Source organism: Myotis davidii, unplaced genomic scaffold, assembly GCF_000327345.1.
Source record: "Myotis davidii unplaced genomic scaffold, ASM32734v1 scaffold496, whole genome shotgun sequence".
In the NCBI taxonomy this organism is placed as follows: Eukaryota; Metazoa; Chordata; class Mammalia; order Chiroptera; family Vespertilionidae; genus Myotis; species Myotis davidii.
The window spans coordinates 1,332,124-1,346,925 of NW_006289398.1; the positions used below are offsets into that span (position 1 = coordinate 1,332,124).

General features: G+C 38.0%; 1 protein-coding gene across 1 annotated transcript in view; it reads right to left on the reverse strand.

Moving 5' to 3' along the window:
- The window catches only part of WDR70 (WD repeat domain 70), a gene marked incomplete at its 5' end in the record, with an annotated part of 225,358 nt that overhangs the window by 82,664 nt on the left and 127,892 nt on the right, over positions 1 to 14,802 (reverse strand). Inside the window, one exon of the mRNA XM_006761792.2 lies at positions 3,968 to 4,142. Within this exon, the coding sequence (XP_006761855.1) occupies positions 3,968 to 4,142 (175 nt within the window). The remainder of the gene's footprint in view (positions 1 to 3,967; positions 4,143 to 14,802) is intronic.

Consider the following 14,802-nt stretch of genomic DNA (forward strand, 5'->3'; position numbering starts at 1 on the left):
AATCATGCATCTATCAACAAGTGAATCTAAGAAGCAAGTGAATAAATAATCTGGTGATCATAATAGAATCAAGGACATAGAAAGGGAATGGACTGACTATTCTTGGGGGGGAAAGGGGTGTGGGAGATTCGGGAAGAGACTGGACAAAAATCATGCACCTATGGATGAGGACAGTGGGTGGGGAGTGAGGGCGGAGGGTGGGGCGGGAACTGGGAGGAGGGGAGTTATGGGGGGAAAAAAGAGGAACAAATGTAATAATCTGAACAATAAAGATTTAATTTAAAAAAAAAAAGAAAATGCAGTGCATAGAGCTTAAGAAACTCAGAACTGATCGACAGAAAGTTCCATGTCTCGGGTCTCACTGACAAAATGTGCTAGAGAACTAGACAGCAGACTTTCAGCTGTCATAGACAGTCTTCTAGACTCCCAGTATTAAAGCCAACGCAAAGACAAAAATCTCTATTTGAATTTTCAACATTGCTGTTTCTGTCTTTTATAGAGATACACCATTTTTTCTCCAAAGCATGATACTAGAATCATTTTCTAAATCACTTGCTTTTTTAAAATTGTTTTTTTAATGTCAATTTCACCCTGGTCAGGTCGTTCTGTTGGTTGGAGCACTGTCCAGTATACTAAAAGGCTGTGGGTTTGATTCCCAGTCAGGGCATATACCTGGGTTGTAGGTTTGACCTCCGGTCAGGTCACATATGGGAAGCAATTGATCAATGTTTCTCTCTCATCTCTCTCTCTCTCTCTCTCTCCCTCTCTCTCTCTCTCTCTCTCTTTCTCCCCTTTCCTCCCTCCCCCTTTCTTTCTCTCTAAAAATCAATGAACATATCCTCAGGAGAGAATTTTTTTTAAAGTCATACTTCCCCTATAATATGCTTCTCTCCCCCCTATATGCAGTATTTGACTGCTTTAACTTGAGCAGTTGGGTAAAGGCTGTGTATTATTCAGTGATCAGTGTTTGGAGAAAGAAGGGAAAGATCACATTTTTGACTCATTCTCAGTGAGGTGGTAGGTGCTCAAAAATATCTGGTGAAATTTTCCTGACCTACATAGATAGCTGGATATATAAATATATACAGATATAGAGATACTAGTAGCCCTGCGCACAAATCTGTACGCCAGTAGGTCGCCACCACCCTCCTGTAGTTCTCTGCCCGCTGCCCCGCCCTCCTGTAGCTCCCCTTGTACCCCCTCATAGGAGGATGTAGCTGTGTAGTTCCAATTGGATGGGTGCCCCCTCCGGTAGCTCTCCGCAGCCTCCTTGTACCTTGCCGGCCTACCCTCCTGCTGATCCGTGATCTGGTTGTGATGCGCTTGGTTGTTACACCTCAGGGCATAACAGCTAATTGGCATATTCCTCTCTTATTATACAGGATGGAGAAAAGTACAGAGGGATACATACCAAGTAATTTACAAGCATTTGGGGTAGAGATAGGATGATGAGATTACAAAGGAAAGGCAATTAATAATAAAGTAATAGTAACAGATTTTTTGAAAAGTATACATTTCACATGTATAAAATTATGATTCAATTCAAATAAAAAATTTTGAAAAAAGCAAATTAGAGTTATACATATTTACTTACAAGGTTGTCCATGCTATATTCAATTAAATTAAGCGCATTGCAATCCTCTCTCTATGTAAAAACAAATAAAACCTCTTAATCCCTACTAATAAAGGGTAAGGTAAACAAGGCCATAAATCAAGCAAATGTTAACATGGGTTAAAAAGTCAATTTTGCCCTGGTTGGGTGGATCAGTTGGTTACCTGACTGGAGACACTTAAAGATTCAGGGTGCAGTGGGTGTAAGTTACTACTGGGGACTTCTTTCCTGCATTCTCTCTCCATCATATGCTTACTCACCAGCAGAAACCTGCCCAGGAGCTTATCTCCTGATGTGATACCCAGCTCTGGATCCAGCTTCCCCTGCCCCACACTTACTTGCAAATGTAAAAATATAAATAAATATCACGAATGGGATGTGGTATAATAAGCTATACATTCATGTACTATTAAATTCTAGCAAAACAGAATCAAGGATTATGATTAGCAGAATGGCTAGAAAAGATGGAGGAGGTGGGAGGAGAACTAGCATTCAAACTGCTTTATTTTCTACAAAACTGGAAACAGAAGATACTCACTACCTCAAGAGATATGCAAGGCCAATCTTTAAAAAAATATAAAGGTTCTAAGAGAAAGACACACACATTAATATATATGAACCATGTTAAACAGACACTATTAAAGCTACCCAAGAAAACTTCACGGTTTAGAATTTCTATGTTTAAATCAACAGCTCCCAGAGACAATGAAAGCCAGTTACTTAAAAATTTACTGCTTGGCTAAAACTCAGTTTACAATTCAAAAGATTTTTAAAATCTCTGTGCTGTTATGAAGCTTTACAGGGTTTATAGTGAAGATGAAAACAGAAATAAAGAGATCTGACAAACAGAAAATGCCAAAGCTATTTCTGGCATTATAAACATGGGTTCTTTTTTCACTGCCATTACTTTTTACCTTATTCCTAGAAAACTAACTTTAACTCTTGTGCCTGAAAAGACAACTACTTTCCTGGGACCCCTTTCAAAATGTAAATGGTTTATTTTAAAGACATTATTTTCATAATTTTTAAAAAGAACTAGAATGTAAATCCCACGAGGGCAGGAATTATTTTTTTAATTTTTTAACTGATTGGTTTTGAGAGAGAAACACTGACTTGGACAACACTTTAACCAACTGCGCTACACAGCAAGGGCCAGGAATTTTGGCTAATCTGCAATATTTCTAGTGCCTAGAATAGTGCCTGCCATAGGTACCTAATAAAAATTTACTGAATTAATAAGTAAACCAGAACCCATGGACACAGACAAGAAGGTGGTAAAGACCTGGTGCGGGGGGCGGGCTAGAAGGAGTCAGTGGTGGATAGAGGGGGGTATGTGTAATACTTTCAACAATAAAGTTTTAAAATAAAAAATAAAATAAAACTAATCACTGTTGAAAACAAAAAGAACCAAATTGTTACTATAACATTAGTCTAGATTTTCATTTTAACATTAGTAATGTAGAATCATTCTACTTATCAAAAGTTCTGATTTTACCACATTTACAAACACCCCTCCCTTTTTAAATATATTTTTATTGATTTCAGAGAAGAAGGGAGAGGGAGAGGGAGAGAGAAATAAAAACATCAATGAGAGAGAATCATGGATAAGCTGCTTCCTGCCCACCTCCTACTGGGGATAGAGCCCACAACTCAGGCCTGTGCGCTGACCAAGAATTGAACCGTGACCTCCTGGTTCATAGGTCGACCCTCAACCACTGAGCCACACCAGCCAGGCATACAAAGCCCTTTTTAAAGCTTATTGGTAATTCACAAAATTAGTCGAAGTCTTTTATATTCATTATTTCTATGATTATAGAATTCTATGATCCTCTCCAATTCAAATTGTATTTATTCTAATAATGACCTAAACTGTAAAGGAAAAATCTAAAACCTATTCAAATGGAATGCGAAGACAAAATATTTTTTAAATTACTACAGAAATAACTGCAAAACAATGGCTGTATCATCTTGGACATTTCACAATTTTCTTAAATCTTTTAAAGGGTATTTTCTAGCTCTCTGCTTAGCCTTGCTTTATATTACCATCAAATCCTTCATTTTCAAAATCATGTACATTGAAATGCTGTATAATAAACTGCACTGTGCTTCTTAATTTTTATACCAAACAACCTAATTTATTTTAAAAACAAAATCTAATAAACATTAGAAAATACTAAGCTGGTATATTTGCTGCAATGCTGTTTACTGCAAAAGCTCCAATGTTTTAGCAACTAACACTGAAGTTTAAATTAGGGCTAAACTCAGGAAATCGATCTTCATAACATTTTAACATTTATCTTATATATAAGGTGGTTTTCTTCTAAGAAAAAAGAGACTTAAATGTCCTTGACTCACCGTCAGATTCCGGTCCCAGATCTGTATGCTTCCGTTCTGGCAGGCAGCTGCTATGAGGTTTCCATCTCTACTGTATGTGCATGTTGTGGGAATCACTTTTTTACCCTGCATCGTCCGTGGTTTAAACACACTTTTTTGTTTCTTTGGATTTTCAACTTCCCATGTCCTCACAGTCCTAAAAAAAAAATGAGACTGTCATGTATCAAAAAGAAAGGAGTTCAAAATACAAAACGCCCATATAGACTGCTTCAACTTTTAAGCATATAAAGGTAATAAATATTCTTAAATGAAATTTGCTCTGTGAAACATTCTCCAGTTATAAATGAGGTTGCTCTCTGAAATAAGGTGAACCATGTTGTTGTCAAATCAAAGAGCAAATGGCAAATTCTACTTCACATCTATTAGATTCGTTCTGACCCTCTAAGGCAGTGGCCTCCACACAGTCCTGACTGATACACTCTGATCAGTAAAACTACACCACCTATATACACACATTACTTTCTGAATTACTTATATGTGTTAATGCACCATTTTATAACATACACTAGAAAGCATACTGAACAAACAGGTCATTAGAAAAGAATGATGGCCTGCTCTACGTCCCAGGCAAAGACCTCATGCCTCTTGGGGAGGAGTAAAAACAAAGCTGTCAGCCCCTGAGTTTTCACTAAGTAACAAGCAACAGCAGTCTAGAGCTAGGGTGGGGACAGAATACAACAGATTTTAAAATATAGTATATCAAAATTCATGGTATTCAGTTACTACAGGACACAGAAAGAAATACAGCATTAATTGTACATATTAGAAAAAAATACCTCAAATCAATGACCTACCATTCAACCTTAAGAAACTAAAAATAGAGAAAATTAAATCCAAAGCAAGGAGAAGGAAGGGTATAATAAAAATGAGAGTACAAAGGAATAAAATAGAAAACAGAAAAACAGTGGAGAAGCCAAAAGCTGGCTCTCTGAGAAGTTCAATAAAATTAACAAATCGCTAGCAAAATTGATGGAGAAAAAAAACAGCAATGTAGACAATATCAAATATTGAATGAAAGAGAGGATATCATTATAGAGCTTAACAAGATTAAAAGGATAAGAAAAGAATTTTATGAACAAATTTACATACATACATCCTACCCCAAGCCTTCCCCACACTATTGTCTGTGTCCAGGGGTTATGCATACATGTATATAAGTTCTTTGGTTAATCTCTTCCTGTCCCCTCCCCACTTCCCACTGAGATCTGTCAGTCTGTTCCATGCATATATGCCTCTGGACCTATTTTGCTCGTCAGTTTATTTTATTCATTAGATTCCACATATGAGTGAGATCATGTGATAGCTCTTTCTCCACCAGCTTGTTTTGCTTATTAGCATAATAATCTCCAGGTCCATCCATGCTGACACGAAGGGTAAGAGCTCCTTCTTTTTTACAGCCACATAGTATTCCACTTTGTAAATGTACCGCAGTTTTTAACCCACTCATCTACTGATGGGCACTTGGGCTGTTTTATATGTGGTACTTTTTCTGCATGTAAATATCCACTGTTTTGTAACATTTGTATCTGAACATTCAAACCTTACCCTTGCTGAACATATTCTGTATTGCTTACTTGTCTCCTATCTCAGGTCACTATGCCTCCCACAGTTAATATGCACAAAACATTGAGAAATAACTTGTGTGCCTTTTCTTTCTACAGTCAGCTCTGCAACCGGGAGGATAAATTATTATGGTTTCTCCTTTTTTATAACTGAACATCTCCAAAAGTCAGCTGATACTTTAGAATTATGATATGAAAGACCACACACAAATATCATTGTCATTATCATGCTTGTTTAATGTTCTCCATCTCTAAAACTGGAATAACACTGCCACAATGAGGAGTTATGAGGATTAAATGAGATTAGGGATGTAAACGTGTCCAGGACAGCACTTGGAACACAGTAGGCACTCAATAAATACTAGCTCCTTTCTCTCTTCCTCTCAGACCATAAATAAGATATTAAAGCTAATAAACCCAACACTAAGTATGTACCATTTATTTCAATTGTATAGTAACAGGTTGAGCTGGTTATCAAATAACAGAAGAAAAGAAAGCAGCTAATGTGGCATATAAATGTACGAAATATAAATTTAGGCAGAATCTGATGGTGACTAATTACACTATATTTTATGGCTCTGATTCTCTGAGTCTTTGTCTTCAAAAATGGATGCTAAAGTACAAGGCCAGTAGGTATCTGTCAAAACATTTTATGTTAAAGAACACATATTTTGAAACTTGAAGGGAGATCTGGTCTTGTAAAATTAAAACTGTTTTATAAAAATGATTTGAAAATAGAAGAAGTATCTGCCTGGGCCTTTCTGGAAACACAATGAAAACACCCAGAAGACAAGAAAAAACACAGGTGGGTCGTTATATTGCCCCAGGCACAAATGCTTTCTGTCTTAAAATTCTGAATTCTTTCCAAATACAAGTTCTAAACTTTCTTGCATCTGCTGCATAAATGCATCATAGCATTTGGCAGAAGTCAAGGGAAGCATTAATTTTGCATGGAAATCACTTAAGAGATTTTGGTTTAATTTTTCCTCGAAAGACTACACAAGCAGCGTGAGCGGTGGAACAGTCTGAAACTGGCTGGCTCTCTTGGCAGAACGAATCCAACAAGACAAACTTCTTTTCAAAAATGCCCAAATACTAAGATATTAAGGTTCCACAAAAATGGGGGAAATAATCTAGCTTCAATATAAACCCACAATAATCTTTATAAACATACGTAATTCTCATGCACCCTCTGAGTAATTGCAATAAGAATACAGTTGCACTTAAAAGAAACAGATTTGGTACTAATGCTATAAACTTACAATTACGAAAATTAGGCCCTCTGACATCTAGCATCAGAGTAGGGAATGAATGCTACAATAAATACCACTTGTTCTCTTACATTATGGCCAACTGATTTTCAACAGATACCATAACAATTCAATGGAAAACGAATGCGTGTGTGTGTGTGTGTTTCAAAAAATGTGGCCAATACAACTAGAATCTATATGCAAAAAAGGTGAATGTGGTCTTTACTTCACATCATACAAATATTAACTTAAAATGGACCATAGATATAGAGGTAAAACTCTTAAAACATGATCTTGGGTTAGGAAATGCATTCTTAGATGCAGCATCAGAAGCACAAATGATTTAAAAAAAAACAAGATAAGTTGGATATTGTAAAAATTAAAAATTTATCTGCTTCAAAAGATACAATGAAGAAAGTTTAAAGACAAGACATAGACTTGGAGGAAATATTTATAAATCATATAATGATAATGGAATGGTTATCTAGAATATCTAAAGAACTTGCATAATTTAATAAAAAGCTAAGTGATGCAATTTTTTAAATGGGCAAAAGATTTAAATACAAGTTTCACTAAAGAATGTACACAAATGCCCATTAAGCTCATGAAAAGATATTTGACATTACCTATTATTTAGAAAATAAATGCAAATCAAAATTACAATGTAATAACACTTTATACCCACTGGATAGCTACTAGTATAATAAAAAGACAGACAATAGTAAGTGTTGGTGAGGAAGAGACTGGAACCCTCATACATTATTAGTAGGAATGTAAAATGGTAGAACCGCTTTGGAGAACAGTTTGGCAGTTTTATAATGCAGATTCACTACATGACTTAGCAATTCCACTCCTAGGTATCCACCCAAGAGAACTGAAAACATATCCCCATGCAACGACTTTAACATGAAGTTCCGAGATGCACTGTACATAATAGCCCCAATGTACATTAAGTGATGGATAAACAAAATACCAAGCTGCCATACAATGGAAAACTGGCAATAAAAAAAGTAATACACACACATGTAACTGAGGCTGCCATAACAAATAACTACAAACTGGGTGGCCTCAAACAACAGAAATTTATTCTTTCACACTTCCAGGCTTTAGGGGACAACCCTCCTGCCTCTTCCAGCTTCTGGTGCCTGTCAGCAGTGCCTGGCTTCCTTGGCTTCTCATCACATCACTGCAAGCTCTGCCTCGATCTTTACGTGGCCTTCGCTTTGTGTCTTCTCCTGTTCCACCTCCTGTAAGAATACTGGCACTGTGTTTAGGGCCCACCTGGATAAGATCTCTCTGCTAAGATCCTTCCCGAGCAGGGAACCGTTCACAGGTTCCAGGAATTTGATATGGAAATATCTTTTGGGGAGCTGCCATTCAACCCACTATCCACTGTCACATGGATGAACCTCAAACCACATTCTGCTAAGTTAAAGAAGCTAGACACAAAAGGCCACATATATGATCCCATTTATCTGAAATGTCCATATGAGGCAAATATATAGACAGAAAGCAGATTAGTGGTTGCCTAGGGCGGGGGTAAGCATGGGGAACGACTGAAGATGGTTTCCTTTTGGGGTGATAGAAATGTTGTAAATTGGATGGTTGCGCAACTCTGTAAATATACTAAACATCCTTTCACTGCCCCCAGTCTCTTCTAGTTTCAGCTGGAATCTCTATAGCCGAAAGTCTCACTGAATTCCTAGGATGTCCATCAGTGATTAAACACTTCTGAGGACCACTTTAGGAAACCTCAGATGAAGAAGTCCATTAAATGGAATTAGAAAAAAATCCCAATTTAAAATATATACCAATATTCTTATTAGACAAAAATTACTCCGTGCTCTTATAAACCAAATAACATAAAGCTCTTTACAAAACACTTTTTAAAACTTTTATTTCATTAAGTCACACAAGACACAAGATCAGGGCCTGGTGTATAGATTAAGAAGTGAAGAGTCCTGAATGACACAGAGTGCTAGTCCAAGTGACCTCCTGGACCACTGCAGGTGAAGACTCAACAGGTTTCTACCAACATTCAATTAAAACTCTAGCCCAGGACAATGGACACTAAGGAGAAAATAAACAAATGGGACTACATCAAATAAAAAGCTTCTGCACAGCAAAAGAAACCATCAACAAAACAACAAAAAAGCCCACTGCTTGGGAGAACATATTTGCCAATGTTATCTCCGATAAGGGTTTAATCTCCAACATTTACAGGGAACTCATACACCTTAACAAAAGAAAGACAAACAACCCAATCAAAAAATGGGCAAAGGACCTAAATAGAAACTTTTCAAAAAAGAACATTCAGAAAGCCAAGAGACATGTGAAAACATGCTCAAAGTCACTAATCGTCTGAGAGATGCAATTCAAAATGACAATGAGGTACCATTTCACACCTGTCAGAATGGCTATCATCAACAAATCAAACAACAGTATAGCCTTTTCTCAAAAATTTAAAAATGGAACTCCCATTTGATCCAGTAATACCACTTCTAGGAATATATCCCAAGAAACCAGAAACACCAATCAGAAAGGGTATACGCACCCCTATGTTCATAGCAGCACAATTTACAATAGCTAAGATTTGGAAACAGCCTAAATGCCCATCAGCAGATGAGTGGATTAGAAAACTGAGATACATCTACACAATGGAATACTACGCTGCTATAAAAAAGAAGGAATTCTTACCATTTGCAGCAGCATGGATGGAACTGGAGAGCATTATGCTAAGCGAAATAAGCCAGTCAGAGAAAGATAAATATCACATGATCTCACTCAGATATGGAATATAATAAACAACATAAACTGATGAATTAAAATAGATCCAGAGACACAGAAGCATCAAACAGACCATCCAACCTCAGGGAGAAGGCAGTGGGTGCAAGGGTGATTTTTTCCAGGTGGGGGGGATGTGAGAGATCAACCAAAGGACTTGTATGCATGCATATAAGCATAATCCATGGACACAGTCAGTAGGGAGGGTGTGGGCATGTGCTGGGGGAGTGGTAATGAGCGGGGAGAGGTCAATGGGGGGAAAGGATTCATATGTAATACTTTAAACAATAAAGAATTTTTTAAAATAAAAAACCAAAGGACTTGATGCATGCATATAAGCATAACCAATGGACATAAGACACTGGGGAATAGGGGAGGCTAGGGGACTGTCTAGGGCGGGGAAAAAAATGGACACATATGTAATACCCTTTGTAATAAAAAATAAAATAAAATAAAAAAAAAACACACAACACCTCTAGCTGGTATGGCTCAGTGGTTGAGCATCAACCTACAAACCAGGAGGTCACAGTTCAATTCCTGGTAAGGGTAAATGCCGGGGTTGCAGGCTGGATCCCCTGTAGGGGGTGTGCAGGAGGCAGCGAATCAATGATTCTCTTTCATTATTGACATGTCTATCTCTCTCCCTCTCCCTTCCTCTCTGAAATCAATAAAAATATATATATTTTTAAAAACCCTCTATACCAGATGTCAGATGTTGTACCCCTTAAAAGTTGTGTATTATAAATATATAATATACGTATTTATATCTCAATAAGTGACCTTGAGTACAGGAAGGGGAAAGGAGAGTAGGAGGGAGGGAGGGAAGGGAAAACTCAGATGTATAACCAAATATGTTGAGGCAGTAGGTTCCTTTTTTTTCCCTTTAACCCCTTTTATTTTAACCTACATGAAGCTCATGGGAAATGCACCAGAGTGTTTTAAGAGAACGCCCACAGAGAGATGCTGAGAATGGTTCTGCTCAGACTTATGGCAAAAATGCTTCACAAGTATTTCAAAAGAATGAATAGAGACCTCCATACACCTTACCTTCTACAATGCCAATTCAAACCATCCACAGATACCCATTTTGACTCCTTCTATTCTCTCAATACCTAGCATTGTTTTGCACACATAATAGGCTTTTTTTAAATATATTTTATTGATTTTTTACAGAGAGGAAGGGAGAGAGATAGTCAGAAACATCAATGGGAGAGAAACATCGATCAGCTGCCTCCTGCACATCTACTGGGGATGTGCCCACAACCCAGGTACATGCCCTTGACCGGAATGGAACCTGGGACCCTTCAGTCCACAGGCCAACGCTCTATCCACTGAGCCAAACCAGTTTCGGCAATAGGCTTTTAATAAAATTAAAAACCTATAGCCCATGTATATAATTAAATATATATAATTAAATACATACACATTTATAATACATATCATTATCTATCTCTCAGTACTGCTCTACTCTTGAGTTCTCCTAAAATATTCTTCAAAATAATTTGCTCTAGCCCTAGATGGTGTGGTTCAGTTGGTTGGAGCATTGTCCCATACACTAAAAGGTGGCAGGCTCGATTCCAAATCAGGGCACATACCAAGGTTGCAGTTCCAATCCCTGGTTAGGGCATCTGTGGGAAGCAACGGATCAATATTTCGCTCATGCATCTCTCACATCTTTCTTTCTCTCTCTGTATCTATATCTCTATCTCTATCTCTATCTCTATCTCTATCTCTAATTCTCTCTTTGTATGTGTGTGTGTGTGTGTCCCCTTCCTCTCTCTAAAAAATATCAATTAAAAAAAAGCATTTGCTCCAAAACTTTTCAAAATCATGAGCACTGTTCCTGGCTCTGAGGGAACGAAGATTGAGTAGGACAGGGCCTCTGCCTCCCCAGAAATCACAGCTTGGTTGGTGTAAATAACATACAAGCAATAAGCCACAGGGCCACAATTCAACACATACCTGGTATATATTAAATACTTTTTATAGGCGAGCTATCTTGGTAGATACTTGGGGATACAAAGGTGCCTGTTCTCCAACACATAATCTAAATGGAGGAGAAAAACTGGGGGGAAATGTCATCAGGTCATGAGGCAGCACCCAGAGAAAAGAAAGAGGTAGCTCATCTGGAAAGATATGAAAATGATTCCAGAGATGTGTTTATTTTGGGGAGAGTTGAGATTCTGCAGATGAATCCTAGAAATTGTATAGAAGATACGGCGTGCCCCAAAGTCAGCCTGGACTGGTGCTCCAGTAAAAGGGCTTGGCCCGTGGCTGCAGAATATGGAACCAAGAAGAGAGAAAGACAGTGTCACTGACACAGGTCCTGGACAAAGGAGAATGATGCTGTTATTAATATAAAGGGAGAATCTGAGAAAATAGAAAATGAAATTGAAATCGGAAAGATCAAGTACTTCTAATAGGGCCTACTCCTGACCAACTGAAAGTGAACAGGAAGAGGTCATTGATGGAAATCAGCTCTAGTGGAGAGGGCACTGAGAACAGGCCAGAGGATTCTATAATTCTCCAGCTGTCTTTCTATGTATACTTGATGGGAAGCAGGAAATTCACCATGAATCCACCTGGGGCATAAAGCAAGTAACTCACGGAATTACTCTTACAACACATATCAAGATAAGTAATCATATGTGAACTTGGCCTTAAAACGCGGAGAAAGGTGTAATGTGTCTATAATTACAGATGACTGTTTTAATTTACGTTAGGAAGTAATTACTACCTCCAGACAAGAGCAAGACAGAGCACAGTGGGTGGAGGTGGAAAAGGAGGAGATACGGGGGAAAGGGAGAGAGATTAGGGAAGCCAGCACAGGAAAAGGTGGGTATGACGAATCTTATAGAAATCTGCCTCCACCCACCCTTTACCCGGGTGCTGCCAGGGCTCAGTAGTATTTCTGGACCAACTTCTCCCGGGATATTAGCAGGTGCAGGCAGGCTTTCCAACAAACCACTGAAGGATGGAGCCACTATTCTCCAAGATTGCAGCTTTATTCTTTTTTTTTAATGTCTCTGAAATGCAATGTATATATGAAACTTTCACTCAACCAGCAAGTCTTACAGCAGCGGGCTCCACATCTGCAAAACAGATTCTAAAAGATAAAATGTATGTGCCAAGAGTGATTCAGTGCGAATTTGAAAATGAGATAAATATTCTTCTCTTGAAAGAGAATGGTTTTTACTGACCTAAAAGTTAAACAATGTTAATCAAGTCATAGAGTTGAGCAGTGAAGTCAACATTACTTGAGAAGTTTATACTAAAAATAGTGAACCTTTTCCATATCTCTAACTAACTCATCCACAGCCGAGCTCTTGTACTTGCAGGTTTATTTCCAGAAATCATGACTGCCAAGATGTGTTTGCTAATGAATTCTGAATACTGAACTAATAATCTGAATTAAAGCTAAGATTTGAACTAATAATCCTAATAGCTGATATGTATGTACTCATAATGAAAATAGCACTATACTAAGCACTCTATCACTTAATCCTCACAACTCTATGAAGAAAATCCTATTATCTCTACTTTATAGAGGAAAACTAAAGCGCAAAAGGGTGAAGTAACAAATGTCAATATTCACATAAATGGAATAATCAATTGCCATGCCTAACTACCTACTCAAGCTTCAGTCACCACATGAACCCATGAACACAGGTAAGGTCATAACAATTTTGGATGCCAAACATATTGATGGTTTGAGTAATATTTTTACCTGAGAAAGAATACTGCAAAATTTCCATATTTATGAAACTAATGCAAAATAAGGCTGAATAGTATTTGTATTTTGCATCTTTTAGAGAAAAGCAGTGACTTTGAAAATCTCGCTGTTATAAAATATATTATGTTACAGACATGAAGTCTTCACTATTCAATAAAATAAGTAACAATTTTTCTCTTCCAATGAAGATATCAATAAGAAAACACTTTGACAAGGACACAAGGATGAGGAATCCCATTTATTAAACACCTGTCTTCTGTTCCCCATCCTTCACTGCCCTGTACTTCCAGACCTGTCATACATGTTCACAAGCAGGCAGTTCCCCCTGGATAAGCCTGTTAGACACTCTTTAAAAATACAGTGAGGGGATAGATTTTCTGTGTGGAGGGGAGGAGAAAGAACATATAGACAGATCAGCAGCAGCTGATGCACCAAGATCAAACAGGGAAATAAATAAGGTGAATCCAGGAAATGTTTTAAAACTCACCACACATAGTTTAAAAGATTGCACAGGGGCTATGAACTACTAGGATCAGCAGGGCAGGGGGAACGAAGTAGCATTTTGCCACCAGGAGCAGGGTGGCTGAGAAAAGGCACTGCTGGGGACCAAGCCAGAGAAGTGTCACCCACCAGGGCAGCCCATGCTGAAAAGAGAGGCTGAAACTCAGCAACTCCCCAAAGGCTCTCTGGCCCTGCAGCCTTTACATGAGATCTGGAATTTAGAATCTAGTGAAATTTGAGAAGATAGAACTGGCTTATGACTGGCCTATGACTTAAGAGGGGATAAGCCATCTAATACTGAACAGCCAGTTAATGCAAAAGAATTTCTTCCCATTTAGCACACCTAACACTTATCAGAGCTCATGGCCACTCAACTCTACATCTTAGATTGTTTTTGTGGGGAGGTCTTGTGCTGCCTATGAGAATTCATATGTGAACCTTTTGAAGAAAACGTCTGTAACTTCCCCTACATCATCAAAGAGATTCAAGAAGGTTAAGAACATGGCTGTAGGTCATCCAAATCTTACCCCTGGCCCAAGTAGGATCTTCAGAGAGCTGGCTGTAGAATTAGACTGCATTGCATGGTCCCCTCTGAGAATGATTTTTCTTGAATTACATGTTTTGGTTCTGCCCTTGACTTACACTGAAGGGTGCAACAAAAAAATAGGAACAGAAGTAGAGTCCAGAAAAATAAATAAGGGTGAGGACAATGAGGTCAGATTTGCCCGTTTAAACCCTCTCTCATCTCTTTCCATGACTGTGGACAAGTCAGCCTCTCAGAGCCTGTTTCTCAAATTGAAAGAAAAAAACCACATGGTCATATCAATTGATGCAGAAAAAGCATTTGACAAAATTCAACACCCATTTTTGATAAAAACTCTCAGTAAGGTGGGAGTAGAAGGATCATACCTCAACATAATAAAAGCCATTTATGACAGGCCCACAGCCAGCATCATACTCAATGGA